The 25,571-nt window shown below is 43.1% G+C and overlaps 1 protein-coding gene across 2 annotated transcripts in view; it reads left to right on the top strand.

The window, feature by feature from the left end:
- Nucleotides 1–25,571, top strand: part of ankfn1b (ankyrin repeat and fibronectin type III domain containing 1b) — a 153,546-nt gene that overhangs the window by 43,981 nt on the left and 83,994 nt on the right. For both annotated transcript variants that reach the window (XM_085171475.1, XM_085171474.1), the window contains one exon: nucleotides 2,140–2,375. In XM_085171475.1, the coding sequence (XP_085027601.1) occupies nucleotides 2,140–2,375 (236 nt within the window). The remainder of the gene's footprint in view (nucleotides 1–2,139; nucleotides 2,376–25,571) is intronic.

A 25,571-nucleotide genomic window follows, 5' to 3' on the forward strand; every position in this document is an offset into this window, starting at 1 on the left:
GCCACTGTATCTATACAGTTAAGTGCTACATAAATTTGTGTAACCAATAAGAAATGTTCAGTGGATCAGTTCAACTGCCTATTAATGCAAATAACTAATCAGCCAAGCAGCTCGGTGCAATTTGGCATGTAGACATGGTCAAGGCGACTTGTCAAGGTTCAAACTTCATCTAAACGGAGGAGAAAGCGGATTTGGGCGACTTGTAACATGGCATGATTATTGGTGCTGGTTTGAGTATTTGCTGGGAGTTTCCCACACAACACACAAGAGAGAAAATATCCAGTGAGAGGCAGTTTAAAAATGCCTTACTGGTGCCAGAGGTCAGGGGAGAATGACCAGATTTTGTCAAGCTTATAGGAAGGCAATAGAAACTGAAAAGATTCCCACTACTTACAACCAAGGTATGCAGAAGAGCATCTCTGAATTCACAATGCATTAAAGCTCGAAGCAGATGGTGTATAGCAGCAGAAGACCTCCTGGTGTGGACTTCTGCTGAGTTCACTGTACTCAAATGACCTCCACAGTCACCAAATCTCAATCCAGTTGAGCACCTTTGGGACGTGGAGGAACAGGAGATTCCCATTGTGGAAGTGCATTTAACAAATCTGCATGCCATCATGTCTGAGGACATTCAAATTTAAAAACACTTTATCCCCAAGGAGGCAATTAAAAGGATGTTTCCAGCATCTTGTTGAATTAGTAAGGTGTACCTAATAAAGTGTGAATATAAATGTAGCCCATTTAATGCATATAACTAATATATTTTTCTTTAAAATAAATATACTGGACTGTAACTTAATGAACCTGACAGGAAAGCCTATATAAAAGATTTTAGTGGCTTGCCACCTCATTTCTCATTTCTTTATTTATCGTCCCTGCTGGGAAACCTTTGGTTTACAGACAGGCTCTCAAGAAATCATCCACATAAAAAATAAAAGAAACGGTAAAGACCAAATGCAATCATACGACACAATCCTGCAATAAAGAAAATCACTAAAATTTGCATTAAAGAAACCCAACTAAAGAGTGAAATGGTGTAATATGAGGTAACGATATCACATAAACAGATTTAGGAATGCTCCTGTCTGAAAAAGGGAGGTTTTGCACTGCAGCCTCTCTGCTCTGTCATGTCTGTCATCATTAATACCTGTTTGGTTCCCTGATGGGCTCTTGTTGCTGCTCTCTGCACCTTTCCAGCTTTCCACATATGCACATGGATGTGAGGAGAGGTGCACTTGGAAGAGCGAGGAGGCACATTTTGCTCTCCAGAACAGAGCCATATAAATGCATTACAGCCAAATAGACTGGTAAACATATAAATAACAGGTTTTTTTTCTGGTTTTAACTCCAGTGGTCCTGACTGCACTCAATTATCTGATGTTAAAATAAAGTATTTACAGCAGAGAAATGTCTGAGACTTTGACCTTCTTAACCTTATACTTGATTCATTGGGGGCTGGGAAGTACACTGTGTGCTCATTTTCCTACTATAATTTAAGCCCCGTTGAGATGATATTTGAATCATGAGCACGTTTCACTGCTGTCGTTGTTAATACCTTGATGAAGACGGCTGATTTTGCTTACTCAGCATACGGCTGCGTGTTTTTTTTGAATGCCGTTGGTCAGACGCCGCAGACGGGATGCGACAAGACGTCTGACGTCCGTCAAATGCAGAGCGATGGAAGTCGTCTCTGATTAGTGGAGCTGAGGCAGTTTCTGACAGCACTCATCCATCTCTGTGGTGTGACTGTGAGAACTCAGACATCATGTCAGCGCTTTGGAGAAAAACGCCCTCTCTGTTCAGCATATGAAATCATAATCACGCTGTTCAGGAGGCATGGTGAGAATAATGCTGCGGTTATAAAGTATTTTACCTATAAAGGAAGCTAAATTACTTTCTAGACATGTTTTATGGAAGCAATCAGTGATGATAGCTCAGAATTTGTAGAGTGAGTTTCCAGTAATTGCGCACAGTCCAGTCGGTCCTGCTCTCATTTATTCTCCTGTCTTTTTTCTCCTTTCTTCTCCTGTCTTCTTATTGTTACCTTCATGTAATGCCACTGTGATGTCTTTATTTGTCTTCAGTTAAGACAAATTAAAGACAATTTGTCTTTCAATTTGTCTTTTTGTCTTCATCCAGGGGAGCTTTGGCGTTTGGAGGATGACATGGAAGGTGACCATGAGACAGAGAATAGCGGCTGCACCGAGGCCCGTCCACGCTCCCAGTCGCCGTTCTCCCATTTCCGGGCGCGGGCTGCTTACCTGCGCAAGAGCATGTCAGCCGATGAGCACCTAGACATGGGCTCCGACTTCGGCGCAGTGACTGCGGTCGAGGGCAAACAGAACCGTGGGAAGGGAAAGCTAAAGAGGAAGTTTGTAAGTTTGATTCCATCACTTCCTGTTCTTTGATTCGGTCCCACCCAGCCGTGTCCAGCTAAATCCTGTATCATCATGGCGTTGTTTCCTTCATCCCCTTTTTTCACACATCTCAAAGCCGGCTCATTTAAATAGGCACTTAGGATTAAAGGTTTTTCCGGCCACAGAACATATGGCCGTTCGGCAGAGCATGACTTAACTTTTCTCACTTGCTGTGAGTGCAGCTTCATGCAGACATTCACAGCAGCTCCCAAATGAAGACAGCTCTTCTCACTCGCTCTTCCCTTATCTTTAATTAATTTATATAGCTGTGTGCTTGTGACTCTGTGGCTATTTTCAACTTTACCAAATAAATCCTGCTCGTCACCCTGAGGGAAGGCGACTGTTAACATGTGATGATAAAAACATCCCCCAAAAAACAAGTTATCGCTTTAAGGCTTTGTTGTCCTGATACATGAAAGATAATGAGCAAGAGAAACTTTGGTGTTTAAAGCTGATAAAGAGGAGAGTGCACAGAAAAAATCTAGGGCTGACAGTCCTGAGAATACAGCATAAGGTGCAAAATGGTGCAAAATCCATCCATCCATTCATCCATTCATCCATCCATCCATCCATCCATCCATCCATCCATCCATCCATCCATCCATTCATCCATCCATCCATCCATCCATCCATCCATCCGTTCATCCGTTCTCTTCTGCTTATCCGATTCAGGGTCACAGGCGGGCTGGGGCCTAACCCAGCTACTTTAGGATGAGATGCGAGTTACGCCCTGGACAGGTCGCCAGTCTGTCGCAGGTCGAACACAGGGAGACAGACAACTATTCACACTCACATTCACACCTATGGGCAATTAAGAATTAACCTAACCCCTTTAATTGCATGAGTTTTGGAAGAAGCCAAGCACTTGCAGAGAACATGAAAAATGTAAACAGAAAGCTAACTACTGCACCACAGTGCAGCTAAAAAATGGAAATACCGCAAAACACAATGAATTTAGCTGACATGCTACCTATTTTACTTTAGTCTTGCATATGTACTCAAGTTTATTCTGTTAAAGTTGAAACAATAGGTAAAAATAAATAAAGTCTATTTTATATATATATCAGGAGGACTGTAGGACTGTAGCTACTCCAGTTTTGGAGCTTAGGCAATTAAAATGACATCCATCAAGTGGCCAGCTTAGGAAACCCAAAGCTTCCAAAATTACCGGGCCCTGGTCCCTTTCATTTTATCTAATTAGTAAAGTATAATTACCCCACTTGCAGATTAAAATAATGTTTTGATTTGAGCTTAATTCCGTAAGCTGCATGTAACAGTGTTGGTTGCGTCAGATCTTTGGGGGGAAATGCTGCCAGACGAGTGCAGCGGGCTTGTTGAAGGCGCATGAAAGATTAAAGACCTGTATATTGTCCGTTAGCCTGTGGATCAGGTAATTGGAGACCTCATTACCAGCCGAAGCGTTGTAATTGATTCTCGGGTGTCACAGGCGCAACAGGAGACCAGGACAGGTTAGTGGATAGCTCGGTGGGAGAATTTAAGGTGTGTGTGGGGTGTTTTTTCTCTGGCATACTGCTGGATGTGGATCACAAGAATATACTTAACTGAACTTTAAATGGGATTACCCATTTTTTATTTTCCTGTCATACACTTGAGCCAATCACCAGTTTGGTGTCAGATCAGTTCCTGGTCACAATAGTCGGGCTGAAAATAGAAGGGAAGAAGTTCATTTTATTAACTTCCATCACATTTAAACAGTTGGCCATCTTTACTAGAAATGGGAACAGCACTGGATCTGATGACCTGCCGCGGGTGTTTTGGGGTGAGAGTTCACATTGTATTGTCTTCTAGTACACTGTAATTGAGGAAATGTCAAATGTACTTTACTACTGCATCATACCTGCTTTAAATATGTTGTCTTCTCTCTGTATCACTCAGTCTTTTCTTTTTCGTTTGCGGATGCACAGATAATACATTCAGAGCCGTGCGTTGTTGCTCAACGCTTGTATGCTCTTCAGAGCGACGCGAAAATTGCCGTGACAAAAACAACTGCGCCTCAGCCTGCTGCCTCATGCAAACAGCTGTTGTGCTGCAGCATTTAGTGTTGTGCTATGGAGGTTGACTGTGACACAGCAGAGAAACAATGCCTTAATATTAGCGCAAGTCGGCCCACACTGCAGAAGGCCTGCCTGCTGGCACGCATGTTAGAAATAATCTACAGTATCTTTCAGAGATACTAATGGAGGCGTATTAGGTGTTTAAAGGAAAAATGTTTCAGTGTTTTTCATTCTTTGGACTAAATATGGAATTATAGTTATTGTAGCAAAAAAGAAAAGACTAAAGCTTTTCAGGTAGGAGTAAGAGAACAGAAGGAGAGAAAGTAACCCATGTTTGTAAGGCTGCCAAACTCTACATTATGGTCCGAGTTAATTACCTGTTGTAACGATATCAATGCCATCTCCCTTTAAACTGTCACACTCTGTGATGGCCTGTCTTCGGGGTCTTCAAGGTCAACAGGCAGTGCTATCTGTTCAGCAGCAGCTATCACAGTGAAGCTGTTTTGTATTTTAGACTGAAACACCAGTAATCACGTGCTCTACCCACAACAGAAGCAGCTCGTAGGTTTTACGACCCCTATTGACCTTTCTTTATATTGTTACAAGCTGTATACTTGTGAGTGAAAATGTGTCTCGCTCACCAGGATACCAAAAACACCTCGCACTTTTGTCAACTTTTACTTGTTGAGCTACACAGTCAAGAAACTCTGCAGTTCTGCATATATAAAATCCAGAGTTCCCCACAGTTGTATAACGCCCTCACTTAGCTGTCACCTTTCTTACAGCACGCTATGTGGCAAAGTTGGAGGAGCAAAGCTGCACAGATGCAGCTCTCTCCACTTCTTTGCAGACACTCTGCTGAGAGAGCCCGGGGGAGAGTGACCAGCTAAATCATGAGTAATCTGACTTTACAGTGATGAATGATTCAGTCTACCATAATTTGCAAATATGAGTGTATGAGTATTATGTATTAAAAAACTTGTTGCAAAACACAAGATTTTTTCCCATTTCATTAACTGAATTTATGAAAAATACCACAGTAAGAGAGGTATAAAATAGTGTGTTAGCACTAAATAGGTGTTTGCCAAAGAGCTATTAGCTGTTGCCATGAAGCGTCATCAGAAATGTTCTCAGTGGAAGAGTGGCTGTCAAGAGGGAGAAAAGGCAGAGGTACGCAAAATTACACAAGAACTGGGATGAAACTCAGGTCTTATGGAGTGATGAGTCAAAATGTTTGTAGGAGGTCAAGAAAGAGGTAAAGCAGCCTTGACTTTCAAGCCTGTTAGAAATATTGCATTTTTTTGCCTTATGTCAGTACTTAAGGCTGTGTACATTAGGTAACAGCTGCACAGTTTTTGTGGTTTTGTGTAGAAAAACACCTTTTAAGCCTGTTTGGGGGGGGGGGGGGGGGGGGGTCAGTTTAAGCCATATGCAAACCACAGATGATGTAGTTGGACTGTTTGCAGTGTACAAGAGTAATATTACAGTAATATTACAAAGGGATTGCAAATTGTATTTGCAGGTAGGATCATTTTCTCCACTGACAGCAGTGTGCCTTTCAGCAGTTATTGTTTCTATCTGCTGTAATTTCATCTCTTGACATGCTGGCTATGCAGTGTAAATATGTATGCATGTATGTGCCTGTGTGTCCTTTATTTATTTAAATGTGTGGCTGACGTGCAAATGCACTCAAAGCCTACTGACAGCAAGCTAAGAAGCTGACTAATCATCAAAGTACAGATCGTATCATTTCTGTTGATTGAATGGCTGTAACTACATAATGGGATGTTCGTGCGTATTCACTGCACTTTGGTCTGACACATCCTCTGGTGACTCACATAGATTCTCTATTAAATAAATATATTAAAAATTACAGACACAAAAAAAGCACAGGGAACGCAAATAATTGTTTTTCATCATTTCCATATTCACCGGAAACCCACAGGAAACACCACGAGAGAGATTTCAACCAAATCACGTACGTGGATGTGCTCCTCGCATGATGGCAGGAGTCCTGATACTGTACTGGCAGGAATCTCAGTGGTATCTAGACTGTTGAATAAGGCGAATTATATTCAGCATGCTGCTTTGGTCAAAGGCTCTGGGTCGCCTGGATTGGTTTGAGAAACTTGATATCGCCGCCTGCGGCTAAGCTCCTTTATGTTATCAGGAAACGGGCACAGAGTGTGCTCGCACATAATCGCTCATAAAAACACACTTAACACACATGAGAAATACTCTGAAAAATCAGACATTTAAAGGCCACTGGCGAGGCTTAGATGAAGACCACAAGTGTTTCTGTGACGTCTGCTTCTCCACGTTATCTATTTGTAAGTCAGCCTGTTTACACCTCGAATGAAAAGCGTTGAGCTGAGGTGGTGAGTGCGGGGGGTCTACGAAGCAGCTGATTTACATTTATTCAACTCTTGGTGTATACCCTGACTGACCGTCTGCTCACAAAACACTTGTGGTGATTGGTGAATCCAGGAACACAGAATATATTGTGTTCATAATAAGAATGAGCCTTCCTAGTTGTGTTTGGAATTAGCAAGCGAGGACAGAAGCATCTTCACAGTTTGAAACTCTCCGTGCTCGACAGCAGTTTAGTTTATTCCCCATCTGTCTGAGACAAGTTTACGCTACAGACAAAAAATAAAACAACTCTGTTTGGATGGACTGTGTTCTTTTCACGTGGCTCATGGAGCTTTCCATTTGTTTTCATTGCTAAGCCACCATCTGATGTATCCTAAAATGGCTTGTGTACCTCAGTGATCTCAAAGTAGATCACACTGGATGCTTTTGTTAGGCATATTCTGGCAAACGCATTTTTTTTCTCATTACTGATTCGACGTAGGTCTGTGGGATTCTTGTCCACTAGAGGGCAGGAACGAGCACCTATTGATGGTAACAATTTCCTGAGAATCCCAGAATTTACTTTATTTTAGGGCTAGTTTGTTTTAATAACTACCTAGAGTGTTTACCCCTCAGCTGTAAAAGGCTGATGTTGTTGTCCACCTGCTGGGTTTGTGGGCAGGCAGGCGGTGGCCTAAAGACCCACGTTTTTGAACACAATAACTTGAGAAGCAAGTGAGGTAGGATTTTCAAATTCAGACCATAGGTGCAGGTAGGGTTAGGGCAAGGTTTCTGAAAATCTAACTTAAGAAAGTTGTCACCTCAAATTCAAATTCATAGCACAGAAGCGTCTGCTAGGAGGCTGAGGGGCAACACTGTGTGTTTTTGTTTGTTTGTTTGTGGCTACTCAGCCTCAGAGCTCACAGCTTTTATTCTTCAAGCCTTTAATTGATTCTTTATTGTTTTTACTTTATTACATAAAGTGTTTTATCAGTCAGGCTTTCAGTGCTTAAAGTGGACCAGTTCTGCTCATTTCCAGCTCCTTATTTGTATTCTTTGGACTCTGTTAAAGCAGCTTTACATTATTCATGGGTCATTGTTTTTCTGACTGGGCATTGATGTAGCCCCACATTTCTGTGTTAAACAAGCCGTTTTAGGGCCTCTAGATTAAAGCCACCCTCCGTTTTGGTCAACTTTTTTCTGATTTGCTGCCCTGTGCAAACAGAAGGTTTGAACAGCAGGTGGGGCCAGAGTTGTGTACCTGCTGTTTAGTCTCAGTAACATATACAGATTTCAGATTTTTGAACATTGGTTAAGGCATGGGCCAGGCATTTCACAATGATAGATCACTGGTAATGGGTAAAACCCAGTACAAAACTAGGTAAGAGTCTGAGCCTGGGAAGTCATGTTGTGAGCATGATTGCAGTAATGTCATTTTTTTGTATTCACTGTGCCAACATCACCTAAAGCCAGAGATGACAGAGATGTTAAAAAGGACAGCAGCAGCACTTTGAGAGCTTCATAATTTCCTCTGGCTGACTAACTTCAGTTGAAATAGGATAGAGGAGTGCAGCCTCAAGGCCCTTTATAATGTTAACACAGTGATTACTGGGCTAATTAGTCTGACGGCGTGGCCAACATGGAGGCAGGGGAAAAAGTGGTTATGGGAGCTAATTCTCATTTTTCTTTTTTTTGCCCTGTTTTGCTCTAATATTCATAAACAATTATAATAAACTGCTGTGTGCAGAGGTCGGGCCCTCTGATAAACAGATAAAATCACACAGGTTCACTAAAGCAGCACCTGTGGAACTTAACTCAGTGCTGATCGTCATTGTTGTCCTGAGTAATGTTAATATTGTTTTAAACTGTCTTGATGTATAGTTTTAATTTGGACCCCAGAAACTTGTAGCTTGGTAAATCACCCCCTGAAAAATGATTGCCAAATGGCTGAACAATTTTTTTTATGCTGCCTCTATAGCAAACTGCAGCTCTATATGCACCAGTAATTATTTTTACATATACATTAGATAATCCAGCTTCTGCACATCCAGATTGGTTTGTCGTGTTTGCTTGTTGGGAGGTTTTTCCATCACATTTTGCAGGCTTAGTTCTGTTATCGTGGTTTAGGCCACGATTTCATACTCTGCTGTCTTTGATCAGAGATTCTGGTGCAGTGTAGATTTTTCTTCATGATTAGCCTGCTCTTGATCCCAAATTGCCAATATGAAAACTCAACCAGCTGTATAACGGTGAGGGCACGAAAAGATAAAGTGCTGGGTGAAAACACCTGCACTTTTCTTTCACTTTGAGAACCTGCCTGTAAGATCTATCATGAGATGCTCTTTCATCTTATTCTCTGGTCTTTGGTGCTCTCTTCAAGTTTATCTTGTATCAGCTAGCCGTAAAGCACACGAGAGCTTGTCTTGTCTCTTTAAAGATTATTTAAAGAATCTCCAGTCCTGTGTGTCTCCCCCACGTATGCCAAATTACACATTCTCAGTATGTACAGAGGTTGTGAGGAGAGAGGTACAACAGTGAGGATCTATAGCTGTGTGTAAGGAGGCTCTGTCATGGTTTGGGGTCTGTGGTTTTGGGAATCCTCTTAAAATCGATGGAATTATGAACACAGAAAAGTGTCATTAGATTTGATTCACCATGAAATACGGTCTGGAAAGCATCTGATTGGCACTGGTGTCATTTTTCAGCACGACAATGATCCCAAACACACAATGTGGCACTGTCAGTCATGGATTGGCCTCCCCAGAGCCTGGACGCACACCTTACTGAAGCAGTGTGGGATCATCTTGACAGAGAACAAAACAAAAGCCAGTCGATATTCAAACAAGAGCTTTGAATGTCCTTCAAGAAGCCCGGAGACCTATTCCTGAAGACTACTTAAAGAAATGACAAAAAAGGTTACATAAGAGATTTTAGGCTCTGTAATAATAAAGGTGGTCATACCAAATATTGATGTTCAAGCGTGTTAGAATTATTTTTGCCTTATATACTGCGTGCATACAGTGTAAATTTGCACGTTTTAATAAATCAGTGCACCTACTTCCCATTTTCCTTGCAGAATATACAGAAACGAGGTGTATCTCAACAGTTTTTGCACACTGCTCTATTTAATACTAGTCTCATTGATAACATTCCCCACTGTTTGTGTCTCTGTGCTTCTGCCTTCTGTGTTCATTCTTCTGGAGACCACAAGGTGGCAGCACAATCCCACAGAATAGAGTTCCTGCCTGACAGGCTCTCGCTCCTTCATCTCACTGCTGTGTTCACTGCCTGTGTGACTGAACTGTTACCTGGGTGGTGCTTGAGGTTTCTCTCTGGTGACTCATTCATCCTGAGATGACTAACACACAGACACCACAGTGGACTGCCATCGGAGCCAAGCTTTGGCTGCGGACAGTCTACTAGCATTCATTATCTATGGAGACTTTTATTGGAATGCACAGCAGCAGGCAGAAAGGGGGAAGGAGAAGCCAAGCTCTTGGCTACTTTGTGTCAATGAAACAGTGCTGTTTTTGTGTGCTCAGCATTCCCGCGCTGAGCGTCGATTTGACAATCAGGGACGCTTACTGGTGTCTCACCGAGCTGAGCCCCATAAAGCGACTGTCTGGCTCATGAGCTTGTGCGTGCACGGCGAGCCTCTCTCACCCTCCGTCTTTCCTGTCACTCTCCCCCGCAATGCAGATGTGGGACGGGTTAAAGCAGTAAAACGATTAATGACTGCAAACAAACAATGGCAGCCGCAGCAAAATGGGTTTTGTGGAGTGTCTCTTAATGTAAACTGATTTCAACACATCATTTTTAATTACCTGCATTAGTGGCTGGAGTCTGGAACATTCGTAGTCTGCTTGGTTACACTTGTTTTTTTTATTTTGCTACACACGCGCAATTACTCAGATGCCTGTGCACACTCAGGCATACTCTCCTCTTTACAGCATCAACTGTTGCTCTTTCCTCGTGTTTCTCAACCACTTTCATGCGCTTGAGCATGGCCAAAGATCAGAACCACAGTATGGCTGTTTTACCTACAAACATAAGCAAAAAACATCCTGTTATTTGAATATGCCGGACATCTTTTTGGTGAAATATCTGTGTAAAGAACCTCTCTCATCCCCATCTCCATCTCTCTTTGGTTCTTTTTGCACTCAGGCCCAGGGTTTCGGTTCCTTATTGACATCGGAGCTCTTGCAGCGGATTACTGTGGAGTCTGTAGTTCACTAATGATGATGTATGATAATCTCCTTTGTTTTTTCCCCCCCCATTTTTTTCCCTTCTTTTCTCCCATGCGCCTATTTAAACCCTCTAAGCTATCAAACATCCTAACCACTGGCTGTATTTTAGGCATTGTACTTACCAGATTTGAAATCTCTTGTTCTGTTTTCCCCGGCCTTCACCGCTGCAGAAACAGACACTGAATTTTGTGTCTTTCCTTAATCCCCAACCTCCAACCTCCCTACAGCAGGATGGTGGCGTGATGTTGCCCAGCCTTTACCTCTGCATCAGGTTAACCTGTGGTCTGACTCTCCAGTTGCCAGAAGGTATCAATGACCTGGATGCAGGGAATGGGGTGTGGTCTTGAGCACCTCCCGACTTACTACCGCTTGATTATGTTCTCCTTAAACATTTTACACGGAGAGATTTTCCCCTTAAAACCCCCCTTAGCCTACCATGCACAGCATTAAATACTGTATGCTCTGTATATTTTTATTCCAACACTTCCATGCTTACGTTGTGTAAAATATTATAACCATGGACACTGTGCTCTGGGAAGTTTTTTGGATTTCCCCCTCACTCAGCTTGACATTTAAACATTTTCTGACTCCCTGAACGTGTAGCCGTGCTTACTGGATGGTAAAACATAAGTCAAGAGATTATGCCCGCTCCCACCCAAGTTGTTTATTATTACTGCAGGATACGAGTAGTTCTGCAGTCGTGCCCTCTCGTTCAATACCTTTTCCATTCAGAGCGAGAAGAGAAATTGCATCAGTTTTTTTTTTTTTTTTTTTTTTTTTTTTGGGGGGGGGGGGGGGTGTTCTCACAGGGCTATATGGAACACGCAGCCTCTCAGCAGCTGTTCATCTGTTATGGTGATGGGGCTCTTGGCAAACCCTTTTCCAAACAGAGGCCCACACACTGGCTGTGTGAAGGCATTTCACATGCCTGCGAGCTTGCAGACTTAGACCCCCTGGAGCCATCTGAGCGCACTCCACCCAGCTTGGGAGGCTTTGTTCAGTAAAGCATCAATCGAGGATACCTGTTTTGATGTTGACCGGGTCTCTGCCTTGTCTTTCTAGATTATTCTCAAAAGTCAGTCACTACTCTTCATATGCTTTGGGCATTAAGAGCGTGTACTATTTGGGTACTATTTGAGCAGGTCATGTGAGGACCATGAAATCAGCGTATAAGAGATGTGCTGCTGTGTCGATCTATCTTTCCTATACACAGGTCATAGGGCTGTCTTATGTTTTCTAGCTGGCCGTTGTGAAAAACTAGTGTTTGCACTAGTGTTTTGTTATAGGGGGAGAATGGACAGACTTAAATAAAGCAAACACATGAAGGATGCCTGGCAGCCCCTACAGGAACTAACATATATGTATGCATATGCATGGGCGAGAATGACATGCATCAAGATAGCTAATCAGCTCAGAAATTTGTCAAACACACAAACTTCTAAACTGGTTCGTTGCTCTGCAAGAAACCTTTCACCATACAGTGCCTGCCATCACACATTCCTCTGTCAGTGTCTGTGTACAGCTCTCCAGCTCTCGTAATTAAACTCAAAAAGCTAAAAAAAGGTGGTACGACCTCGAGTCCTGTTCAGCGATTGCATTTTACAAGTTAAAAAGAACCCCAGTGGACACAACAACTGGCTGTGGACCCAACCAGCCGCTCGTAGCTGTTATAATCGCCTAATTGCCCGACCCTATAAGGTAATCTACCACATCTACTCTAGCCTGACTCTCAGTATGGTCGTATTGGCTCTCTTGCTGCTTTTAAATGTCTTGTTTGAAGTTGTTTCTAATGGTCAGCTAATTTTCTGTATGTGTTTGCAACAATTTTGCCTGTGTCTTCCTCTTCCCCCCGCAATGTTTATTTGCACTGTGCCCACTGTATTTTTCAAGTAATCCTGCACAAAACAAACTACCCCTTCACCTCCACCCCTCCCGCCGCTCCTCCTTTGCATATTCCATCTCATCTGACCTCCTTAATAACTGACATCGGTCTTCTTCCCTCTGTCGCTCCTTTTCCGCACCTATCACTTATACCACACTTGTCTTATTTTTGCCTTCTTCCCCTCTGACTCTCTTTTCCATCTGTGTCTCTGTGACCTGCTCTTTCCTTGCCTTGACCCCTTCTTTTTATTGGTCTGCCGCAGTTGCACCTACCGAGAGCCAACCACCTGTCAAGCTGATCCCTGCCTGATGAGGTCAACCTTAAGTGGGCCTGAGCCAGGGCCAGAACCCAGGTTTTGAGTGGTTCTCAGGGTCTAGGGCCCTCCGGCACAAAAGCGGGGCCAAAAGCATTTCTTTGAGAGCACCAAAAAAAAAATCTCCTGTCTCCTCGTCTCCCTTTCTCTGGGCCTCCCTCGCTCCCTTCATCTCCTCCTTCCCTCCCCTCTGCCCCCGTCCAGACTCTCTGTCTGCACTGACACCGCCTTTAATAAGGGGGAGCGGGGCGCACTGTTTATTTGTGTGGTGCGAGGTTAAAAACTTCCCCCTTAATTGACATTCCGGTAACACTTTCCAATAATGGGGCGAGCAATTTCCTTGAAATTGATGTGTGTCCACCGCAAGGAAAAACACCGCTTCTAGCTTTCACTCACCCATGGATGACCTACACTTGCGCCACATCTTTGTCCCTGTGTGTGTGTCTATGTGTGTGCGTGTGCTTGTGTCAGCGTGAGAAATTGCACGAATGGCCTTTGGCTGGCAACGGCAACGTGTTTGTGTTTGTAAAAAAAAAAGAAAGAAAGAAAGAAAGAAAAAGGGAAAAGTAAAGTAAAAGTACCATCATAGCACGCCTGTCTTCTGCTGGTATGTGCTTGTCGGGGTATTCATGAATATGAATGGCTGCATATTTTGTCTGCATAATATGCGCATGTAAGAATATGCATATCTGTGTTCTCTGTGTTCTGTTTGTTTTTCCTGTTTATTGCGTCTTTGCTTTTTATTTCTCTGCCCGGCGAGATGGCTGTAAATCAGATATTTTTATTTAACCCGCACACTGATGAAAACAAAAACAAATTTACGGTAGATGGCCTATTTTCCTCTCCGCTCTGTTAATGCCCGCCTATGAGTATGCAAACATAAACATCTCCCTCTATTGCATCCTTGGCCTAAACGGTGACCACTGGATAGGACTTGTGGTCTAATGACGGTTGGTGTTAAATGTGTTTGCGTGCATGTGTGTGTGTGTGTGTGTGTTAGGCAAGGAAATAGAGCGCGTAAGGGACAGTATGTGTCAATAAGTTGATGTGTAAGTGCGAGTGTATGTGTGTGTGAGTGTGCCTGTGTGTGGCTTCAGGCAGACGCTGGCTGGTTCCTGGCCTTGTCATTCTGTCTCCCACACACTCTCTGATGTGGTTTGAGGCTGCGGCTTTCACTGTGGAGGGGGATCGCCACCGCACACACTCACACTGTTCTCACATGTCTGTGGAAACACACATTGCGCACTGGTATGCAGTCACATTCTCAGAAATGCCGACACACATACCGAGCAAACGCACCAGCGTACGCACACATGCGTGCGGCTCGGCCCTTAAACGATGTAACAAAACGACGCCGGGCCTGCCAAAGCATCTGAATGGACACCGGAGCGCATTCATAGATTAACACACACACACACAGCGCTAGACGCCATCCGTGGTGCTGGTGGGCTCTCACAATAAGCGGTTAGTTAAATAATATCAAAGACAGATGTTGGCTCTGGTCCCATCATACTTTGTGTGTGTGTTTTTATCGTGTGTCTGTGATTGAGAAACAGGAGGGGAAGCGCTGATCTGCAGATCCCTGGGAACACGTTTCTTTTTGCGTATGTAGGTATTCATTGGTGGCATTCAAAAATGTTTGGGAAAATACAGACATAGAATTCATCTGGACAGTTCTTCTTGTTGAGGGACTGGGGTGCATGAGGGTTGCAAAGTGGTTTGCAGATACTCAGCAACTGTGGGCAAGCTAAATTGAACTTTACTGTATCACATTTTTTCCCCTTTTGTATTTGGCTAGCTAGATATGAAGGATTTTGCACAGAATGCTTTCATTTCTCCAATAAAAGGTGTGTGGGTAAAATGGTAAGAATCGGTTAAAGAAAATACACCTTAACAGGAAAGGGTGTGACAGCAGAGTGCACTGTGAAGGGAAAGAATCCATCTGTCCATCCATCCCTCCGACTTCTTTCGCTTATCCAATTCAGGGACCGGGGGGGGGGGGGGGGGGGTACCAAGTGCCTTGGGGTGAGAGGGGTGAGAGGTGGGGTAAACTTCACTGTTATGGCGAGCGATGTCAGTGATGTCACACAGTCACGTGACACCATCGCCTTTCTCAGATTTGTACAGCTTTATTTAAGGACAAATTGTTTTCAGCAGCAAGTCATTTTTAATTTTAGTTAAAGTGAAATCTAAAGTTTCAAACCAGAAATCTTTCAATTTTTTCAGTGTGCACAGCTACAACATGTAAAGCACAGTCTGCAATACTGTGCACAGGACTGACGCAGAAAACCATAAAGCAGCTTAAACTCTCACAGTCTCACATTCTCCTCTCGAAATGTTCTCCTTGAACTCTGTGTTTTGGCTCGTGTCATCACATCGCATCAGTTTTTCTCGAGTGTTTGCCTTAAACTGCGTCTCAGAATGAAGGATGATAGATTGAGTTGTCAAGTTCGGTTGACAAAAAAACCACACAAAAAGTTGCTGCCTGCCAAGGTTGGGACCAGCAGTTGAAGCTGCTGCCTTAGTGTTGAAAACGTGTGTTTTACCTCCTAACCCACGCCTGCACCAGTGAGTCTTTGCACTCAGTGTTTCTATGTTAAAGTCTACTTTATTTTACTCACAATGAGAACAAAACAGTGTGAAATGGCAAGAACAAAAACGCAGAAATGTGTTAATGTGATGCACAAAAGATTCTTAAAAGTGGCAAGGTATGGTTTACAGCAGCGGTCCCCAACCTTTTTTGCGCTACGGACCGGTTTATGCCCAACAATATTTTCATGGACCGGCCTTTAAGGTGTCGCGGATAAATACAACAAAATAAAACTAGTACCGGTACCAAAAAAATGAAAATTTATTCATAACACACGTGAAAAGACCAAGGAAAACCGAGTAAACGATAAAAACGATAACAATATAACGCTGAAAACCGATAAAAACCCTGAAATCCATACATTTCACACCTGAGCTTCAACTCTCGCGGCCTGGTACCAAACAACTCACGGACCGGTACCGGTCCGAGGCCTGGGAGTTGGGGACCGCTGGTTTACAGTAACCAGTAATGCACAGGTTTAAAGTCAAAGAATTATATCAGCTGTTTTTCTAAGAAAAGAAATCTGCACACACGTACTGCAGAAAGGAAGTTCTGCTTTCCCCTCACTCTCACATTTAAACACACTCTCACCTCCACTTACACACACACATATATAGATAGTGAGCCTGAATATAAACTCTGTTACTGACCCCTCCTGGTTGCGTGATGAATTGGATATTTGGGATGACCCATATACATCTGCACTAATCTTAAACAAATATCTCCTCGACAAGTGAAATATGTCGTGTATCATTTGAAGGGAGGGCGAGGAGCAGTGGAGGGATCCCAAAAAAAGATCCTCGGTTCTGTGTAGTTTGACAGGGCAGTTTATATTTCTTTGTTTTTTATGCATGGTAATAGTTCCTTGGCTTTAAAAGCAGAAACCCGTGGATTGAACATGCCTTGTGTCAACAAACCAGTTGCAATGGTACAAAAGGCAGGTTGGATTTACGGATTTATGCTTTTAATACCAAATTGTGACCCTTGTATCAGCTCTGGTGAGCCTGTACCTACTGCTACCCCAGATTAGTGCTCTTGGTTGGCAGGTGTGGATGTTCTCTGGAACTGAAACTTACTGAATCACTGGTACTCTCCTAAAACAATTGAGTTCCCTCAAATCCTAACAGGCTTTTTCCCATAGCCCTCTTCCGTTCTTCCACCCTTCACCTTGTCTCTCTAAGGGGATTCCTGGTTATCAATAATGGCCTCTGCCACTCCCACAGCTGTTTCTGTCTCTTAGAGGGCCTCTTGAGGGGCCCTGCCGTCCCTTATTTTCTGCAAGCCTGTCTCTTTAAGGTGGTGTTTGTTTATGCCGAGGCTTAGCTCAGTGAGACCTGTGCAGGCTCAGTGCTGGGCTCCTTTCATAGGGGCTCCATTTTGTTCTTAATAAAATGGCACTCAGTGGCCGGGGGACTGGCAGGCACCCAGCTCCCTAGGAAACCAAAGAATGCTGGCCTTCATTTAGCGACAAACAGCCACTGCCTGAGGAGGGTAGTTCTCCACTCTTGCTCCTCAATACTACTGCTGCTGAGGCCTGTGTATGTGTGTGAGTGTGTGTCAATATGGAATGGGGTCACGGTTGAAGGAGTCAGGTATGGCGACTCCTCTCATAGCTCGTCTCCTGTTGACGTTTGCTTACACCATTCTGTCCTTTCTGTCCCCGTCTTGGCTGGCCACTTGAAAACACACAGCACCACTTCTCCACGTCCACCGCTCCTCTCGCCCCCACGCTCTCTCTCCATCACTTGTGTGAATGTGAATGGTGGGAACAGAGCAGCCATTAAGATGCATATTTAGAAGGGTTCCCCCCCCCCCCCCCCCCCATCTCCCATACGCTCTCATAACACACACATACACATACTGTAAGTCACTAAGAGCGCCTGTCATCGGAGACACACACACATATCACTGCACACATGGACTCGTACACAGTGAGGCATGTTTTTTTGGACAACTTGGCCGGAGTTTTCATCCACTTCTACTCTCAGTGGTTTTCTTAAACATGTCAGAGATACTGATGTTAATTTCGCCAAGAAGCAGCAAACCATTGCGAGGGTAGCAAAAACTGCAGTTCCCCAAGTGGCCTCTAGAGGTTGGGCCCCTTTCTCCACAGCGGATGTGACCTCGTTCCTGATGCACCTCACCCCAAGCTTGCAACTGGCACTCGGGGCTACCGTGGTTCAGGGGGTTGGGAAGCTCGTCTTGTAACCGGAAGGTTGCCAGTTCGATCCCCAGCTCTGTCTGTTCTGGTAATTGTGTGCTTGGGCAAGACACTTCACTACCGCTTACTGGTGATGGCCAGGGCCCTGTCAGTCTGCCCCAGAGCAGCTGTGGCTACAACTGTGGTTTGCCTCCACCAGTGTGTGAATGTGAGAGTGAATGAATAGTGGAATTGTAAAGCGCTTTGAGGGTCTCAAAAAGCGCTATATAAATGCAATCCATTTTTATTGTTATTACAGATAACCATGCTGCAGCCTTGAAGCCTGATTTATCTTTTCATAACTGTAATGGAGATTCTATTTAAATAAGTCATACATTATTATAATTATAGCTGCTTTGATTGAGATGTTTGCTGCAGTTTTGCCATACTTCAGATGTTGTTACCTTAGAGCTTTTCGGGAGAATAACTTTAGAAGTAATAGAGCCCAACTGGTTATTGGTTATTGGAATATCAGTTCCGCTGATATATCTGCCAACATTAGCTGTTTGCTAATATATTGATATAACATTTGTAACAGCCAGTAAGTGAAATTTTTAAAAAGTAAAGAAGAGAGCAGAGAAGCACCCTTCAACCATCCTATGAATGTTAATGTTCCATAGTGTGTCCACCAGAGGGCACTCTTTTGGCAGCACACTGTTGCAATGCCACAAACAGCATAAACAGCATAAACAAGTAATCCATGACTAATTTTGATATATTTATGATCACTAAATACTGGTGTCAGTATTAGCCTTAACAATACAAAATCAGTCAGGCTTGCTTTGATATTAATTGCACTGTTATCATGAATTAGTTGCTAGTACAGTGGAACCCCGACTTATGAAATTAATTTGTTCCCGAGGGTCTTTCGTAAGTCGAAAATTTTCGTAAGTCGAATCACCCATTGCGCCTTTTGAGTGAACGATAGGCTATAGGCTAATTGCTAACTGCAACAACAATACGTCGTTCAAGTGGAACAGCGAAGCGTTCCACAGTACGAAAGCCTGTCACATGATTCGGAAGGCATTCTGGGCATTCTGCGCATTCTGGGCTCAGCCAATCAGAGCCAGTGTATTTTGTTTCGCGGATATTTTGCCGTAACACGGGCATAAATATTGCCGTTAAGTGCCTTCATAACTTGAATTTTTTGTTAAATGGGGTATTCGTAAGTCAGGGTTCCACTGTATTTGATTAAAGCGGTGTCCATGTGATGCATCTATAAGATGTTGGGATGCACCTTGCACACTGATAATGGAGCATTCTTCTGTATTTGGACACTTGTGACTCCAAAGAAAACAACAAAATAGAGACAGTCAAAATGCTAAAGCTGAAGCTTTCAGTCTGACTACAATCATCTTTTATATACAGTGTATATTTCTTAACTTTACTGGACTTGAACGGAAAAGGGAAAACCCAGATTAGGATCACAGGCCAGTAGAAATACTGGCTTGTCAGTAGCAAGGTTTTAAGTACTAAACGATATCTTGGCACAGAAAAAGAGGTTAAAAAAAATCAATAACCTAACATGTGACATATACATGTGTGTCTGGCAGATTGGGTACCTTTTAGTGATCTGATAACCAAGTTCTCTGAGCCACACTATCGACTAGACAGGTGAAGAAATGCCAGACGAAAAACAGTTGGTTCCTGAAATGGTAACAAAACACTGAGTGAGCGATGCTAAGGAAATATGTTGAAAAATATATAAAAGTGATTGACAAGCACAGTAACTGGTGCGTTTGACATTTCTTACCGACTCCTTTTTCGTTTCATTAAGTGAAATGAAAAAGGAGCAGACTGACATTTATAGAAGCAGAAGAAACGAAGTGGGAAACATGATGAAGAGCGAGGTGAAGATGATACATGCGACTGCCTGTGAGCCGAATCAAAATAAGAGCAGGAGAATGCTGAGAAGGAACAGAGGATGAGATAGAAGCCTGGGAAAAAGGAGCGAGGAAGGCAGCAGAGGACTCTGTTTTGTGTTTTGTCTCCTAATGCGATTCATATGAAACGCCTCGGAAACAATGAGTCACCCCAGAAAGGGACTGTCGCCTCTATCGGGCCCTGGCAGACTCTCTGTACAAGATTATGCCGAAACTCGCCATTTAACCTCTGACTTTTCCTTGTAGTGTATTTTCACTGTATTGCCTGCCTATCTTTGCTGATGTTCGGCAGAGTGATTTAATGTAAAAGTATTTTTTCTTGCACACATGCAAGAAAAACTTGCACATTATCAAGATGTACATTAAGAGTGTGAGGAAAGATGGAGGGGACAACAATGACGTGTAGGTGAGCGAGGGGAAGTCGGACAAAGAGAAAGATACTTGTAAACCCATCGTATGGAGCTTTCTGTTCGATCTCCCTCCTTCAGCTGCTGTGTTCTTTCAAAATAAACCCTTTCAAATCAAATCCTCTCTCCCCCTTATTGTCCCACCCATGCATCCACATAGAGATACAAAGAGACACAGTCGATCCCTGTCAAGTTTTCACTCCTTGTCCTAGGGTCTGGCAGTGTTTTCATCCGTCAGACAGGCTGATAGACAGTGACAGCCTTGTTTTTCCCCCCTTTCTCATCTAAAACTGACACACAGTGTTCCAGCATCACAGATTAATCACTTACTGTTAGCCCTGTGTGATGTCTTTATTGGTACACAGGGCTAGCTGTCGCTGTACTGATTGACTGGCAGGCCTAGCTGCTGCTGGTGTAGTCGGTTATGTAGGGAGGTGCAGCAATCAAGAGCAAGCAGCAGTGCGCAGGCAGTTGCCTTTTCCATGGGGCCAATTAGAGGGGAGATTTCCTAGCAGATTGCTGTAGCTCTGTCTGTGTCTGGGGCTGTGCTTTGGTTTGATCCCATGAAATTAGCCTGAAACAATAGGCCGAGCCATCCACTCTGCCTTTAGCTGCACTCTGTCAGATCTGTATACCGCTCAGTGTCTTTTTATTTCCACCCTTTAGTTCAGTATTTTTTATTTAATTCTTTTTTTACCTGTACCTTTTTTATTTTTATTTTTTTATTTTACAGCCACCTTTCTGTTTTTTCCATTTGCCATTCACACTTTATCTCCACTCTCATCTCCTTCACTCTTTTATCCCCCTTTTTGATAAGATCATCTTTGACTAAAGGGAGGCATGGAGAGGTAGTAAAGAGAGTCAACAGTTTTTATTAAAGGTCGCATCTTCTCCGTTTAGAGCGCAAAAATAATGATTATAATGAAGTATTCATGAAATATGCTACGGCTAGTGCAAGGGACACAAGACAGGACCCAAAGTAAACTGAATTTGCAGAGACATTGATACCAAAGACCAGGGTAGCCTGTTTTTACAGACTTGGAAAGACCTTTTGTAATCAATGAACTTGCTTCTGTATAAGCAGATATCTTCACGTAGTAATACAGTACTGTGCAAAAGCCTTGAATCATCCTGTTTTTTTTAAGCTTCCTTTCATGGTACCCAAATTTCTGGTTATTTTTCAAGTGTCATAAATCAGTAGTTCTCCAGCCTTTCTTAAGGTCTTTCAATAATTGCCAACACATTGCCAATGCAGTAAAAGCACAACTGGATAAAAGAACACACATTGGAGCTCTATCAGTCATGGATTGGCCTCCCCAGAGTCCAGACTTCAACTTTAGTGAGGGCTCATCTTTACAGAGAACAAAACAAAGTTCATTAAGCATCCAAATAAGAACTTTCAAAGTTTGCCAAGAATCCTGGAGAACTATTCCTGAAGACTACTTAAAGAAATTACAACAAAGCTGCCTAAGAGAGTTCAGACTCTGTTGAAGATTAAAGGCGGCCATACCAAATGTTGACTCTCAAGTTCATTGAAAGGCAATATTTTTGCCGTATGTACTTTATTTCCATTAATGTTTGTACAAGTTTCAATAAATTGCTGCACCTATTTCCCATTTTTCTAGGGTTGGTTTGAACCTGTTGCACAATACTATAACCAGGCATAGCATATAAATCAGATGGATAAACATGCTAGAGAGAGTCTTCTGTTGTTGTCCCCTTCACCCCAGATTCATCTGGAGTTGTAAAGTGGGCCCTACTATGACTGTTGACTGCTCCCAGCGCTTTGTAAGAATGAAGTGCAGAGAAAATGTTTCCCTATGGGGATCAATTGATGCCATCTTACCCCTCTTACCCCTTAATGGGTAGCATGTGTACTCTACATATGTACTACCCGACACAACACTGCTTGTTTTACTCTTACTTAATGTGAGTCTGCACAGAAAGTTGCATTTAAGTTCTTTATTTATATGAATTGCAATTTTCTTAATCCATAAAGTACCTGGACGTCTCCTAGATATGGTGCACTGAAGCTGCCACTTCACATGGCACCCATGGTTTTCCTTCTTTGGTAGCTCATTCAGGCTGCAGTCAGTACGCAGCTCAAGAGGGCAGATGGATGTGCAGTAAACAACGAAAAAACAACAGGGAGAGGAGGTGAGAAAACAATCTGTGACAGGCAAGACAGAGAAGAGCACTGGGATGAAGGAGGATATGGACAGGATGAAGTGAAGAGGAAAGAGGGATTTGGGCTGTGAAATGAAAGATGGGGTGGGATGAACCAGGGTGGTCCGTGCGAGCAAGCGAGCATGTGAGACCCAGAAAATAAGATGCCGTAAGAATATCTGAGATGTGAAGAGTTCTTTCCTGAGTGGAAACAGTATTCTCTGTTGATTTGTTCGGAGGGGTGGTACAGAATAAATTTCCACACTTTGCACCTCTTGTAGATGGCCCCCAATGGAAACGTTAAATTGACGGAGACCTGGCTATTTTCTGACGACTGACTTGGTGGCAAACTCTTGAATATCGCCTGTACAATCAGTGAAAGCATTTATGCTGAATATGCTGAAAAAAAAATAATAATAGTAATTCGGTAGTAAGGTTGACCAGTCTGTGAAGCTGCATGAAACAAAAAGCGGCTTTTGGGGGGGTCGGATGCTTAAAAACCCCCGTCATCTAGATGATGAATTAGCTGTTAAATCCTTTTTTTCCTCGATGACCTTGTGAGTTGTTGAATTCCTCTGGTTTATTGCGCATTTCAGTGGCGATGCCAAGCCTTTAAAGTCCTACTAATGACCTAACACACACATTTAATGTATGCTGGACACTGAAACACACACACACTTTTTTTCTGTGCACCCACATATGTCCTCATTATATTTCTTCACACTAACTCACAGGCTACCAAGTCAGGCGCATTTCCCCATCAAAGGAGTTCCTACATATACACATTACATTATACCCACACATGCGCTCCCCCTCCCTCTGGTTTTTCCTTTATCTTTTTTTTCACCGGGGGCTTTTATAGAAGATCAGAGTAACAGCAGATACCTACATCCATTAGGGCTTTCCAGTCACTCAACAGCAGTATTGTGATACAGGAGGGCAGGGAAAGGGACACACTTGTCGCTCAGTGGCAGCCTAAGGGAGCACCGCTTCCATCTTGACAGATATCTTTCTCTCTAATGCCCCCAGGGGAGGCCTACCTACCCCCTCGGTGACTGATGCACAGAGAGGCAACAGGGGTGATCTCTTGAGAGACTGTATCCAAAAATAAAGATGTAGGTGTATGGCTGCGTCTTTGTGCGTGTCTTTCTTGTGTGTGAGCACTGCACGGATCGGTGACTCGCGTTGGAATTTTGTTGATGCCACACTCAGCTTGGTCCCTGAGAAACATTCATGCTTAGTTTATTTTTCCAACACAACAAACTAAATAAGCTGTTTGTGATGACTGGATGATAGAGGAGATGAAATTCTTGTGTTTTTCCAGGAGCAACAACAACAACAAAAAAGACATAATAGTTACATCCTGCGGAATGTTCCTTTATGATGTTTCGTTTTTCTTTTCAACGTTGTGGTTTTTTGCTCAGTGCTGTGCAAAAATCCGAATTCCCTCTTATTTCTTTATATTTTGGTAGGAACACGGGAAATAGAATCCAGAGATTTATTGAAACCTCTGCGAACATGCATGGAAAAACATCAAAAAAGGCAAAAAAGTTTGTTAAATTCTCATTTGCTTGAAATTCTGTATTTGTGTTGACCTCCTTTATTCTTCAACACAGCCTGAACCCTCTTAGGCAGATCTATAGTCCTCAACGCTCCAGAAGGATGTTAAAAGCTCTTCTTTGGATGTTGGCAGCCTTTAGTTCTGTTCTCTGAAGGCAGTGTGTTTGGGATCATTTTCATATAAAAAAAATAACCTGTTACAAGTCAGAAGCTCTTCACATGGTATCACATGGTGGATCAAAATCTGATGGAACTCTTGATCAAGATCCCCCCCACACTACTGGATCACTTGTAATCCCAACCGTTGACAGAGCCTCCACCATGTTTTACACATGGTTGTAGACGATCCATGCCACCTGCTGCCACAGATTTTCCATCCAGTTCTTGTTCACTGTGGCATACCTCAGCATTTTCTCCGTGTTTGCCTTCCTTAAGAATGGATTTTTGACAACCAATCTTCCACTGAGAACATTTCTGATGAGGCTTTCGTGGACAATAAATTTCTCAGCTGAAGGCTCCGGCGTTGTTCACCTGTTGTAGATAGATTTGTAAGCCTGCCACTTCTTGTTTTTGGACACAATTCACATCATACTGAGATGTCATCCCTTGAGTTATTTGACTTTTTATGCTTGAGGGATTCGTGTGATAAGTGACGAGGCTTAACAAACAAAAAAACATTCTTCTGAAAATGATCAAGTACAAGGACTGGACTGAAAATGGGTCAAATATTAAGAGGGATAATGAGGGACGGGCAAAACTTTTGCGCGCTAATGTGTCAATAGGTCTGTACTAATCAAGAGAGTCAGCAAGTTAGTGTAATGTAAAAACAGCCTGTTTCACCTGAAAAATGCACCTCTGCTACTTTATGAAGAACTTTTTTACTGGCTATAATTCTGATCTGGTAGCAGTGGAACAGCATCACAGAAGTGAAGGTCGTGAAATGCCATGTAGAAGAGTTTAGTGATATCTTTCTCGTTGCCCCACCCCAGGTTTACCTCATTTATACAGTTAGTTACATACAGGTGGTACACTGTGTTAAAAAAAAAAGGAGTGGGTCGAGGAGGAGAGGTGAGGCGTATGGGAAAAAAATCCTTTAAAATGCACCTTGCAGCCATGCAGTGATATTTCTCACAGAGATTCCGATGACAATACAACAGGATGCAACCCCAGTCTGAACAAACAGAGCAGGAGAAGATTCTCTGGCCTCTTGTGCTCCAATTTGCTGGCTGACTGCAGAAAGACAACACTGTCTCTTTAATGTGGGGAGGGTCAGAGGTCACTGTATTGCATTTGTAAGGTCAGTGGTTGAGGTCACGCTCAGCTCTGGGCCTTCCTGCTGCAGACAGCTGGGTCATGCCACCTACATAGAGCCCAATTATCCCTGCCAGCTAATAACTCTTCAGCTCATTCCATTGCACCGCACACACACACACACACACACACAAAATTCCCTGTTATACAATGAATGTCTTTCGATGTTCCAGTGTATGTGTATGTATACACAGAAATCCCTAAACAAAAGGGAGAGCGAAAAAACAA

The sequence above is a fragment of the Neolamprologus multifasciatus genome, chromosome 8 (assembly GCF_963576455.1).
Source record: "Neolamprologus multifasciatus chromosome 8, fNeoMul1.2, whole genome shotgun sequence".
NCBI lineage: Eukaryota > Metazoa > Chordata > Actinopteri > Cichliformes > Cichlidae > Neolamprologus > Neolamprologus multifasciatus.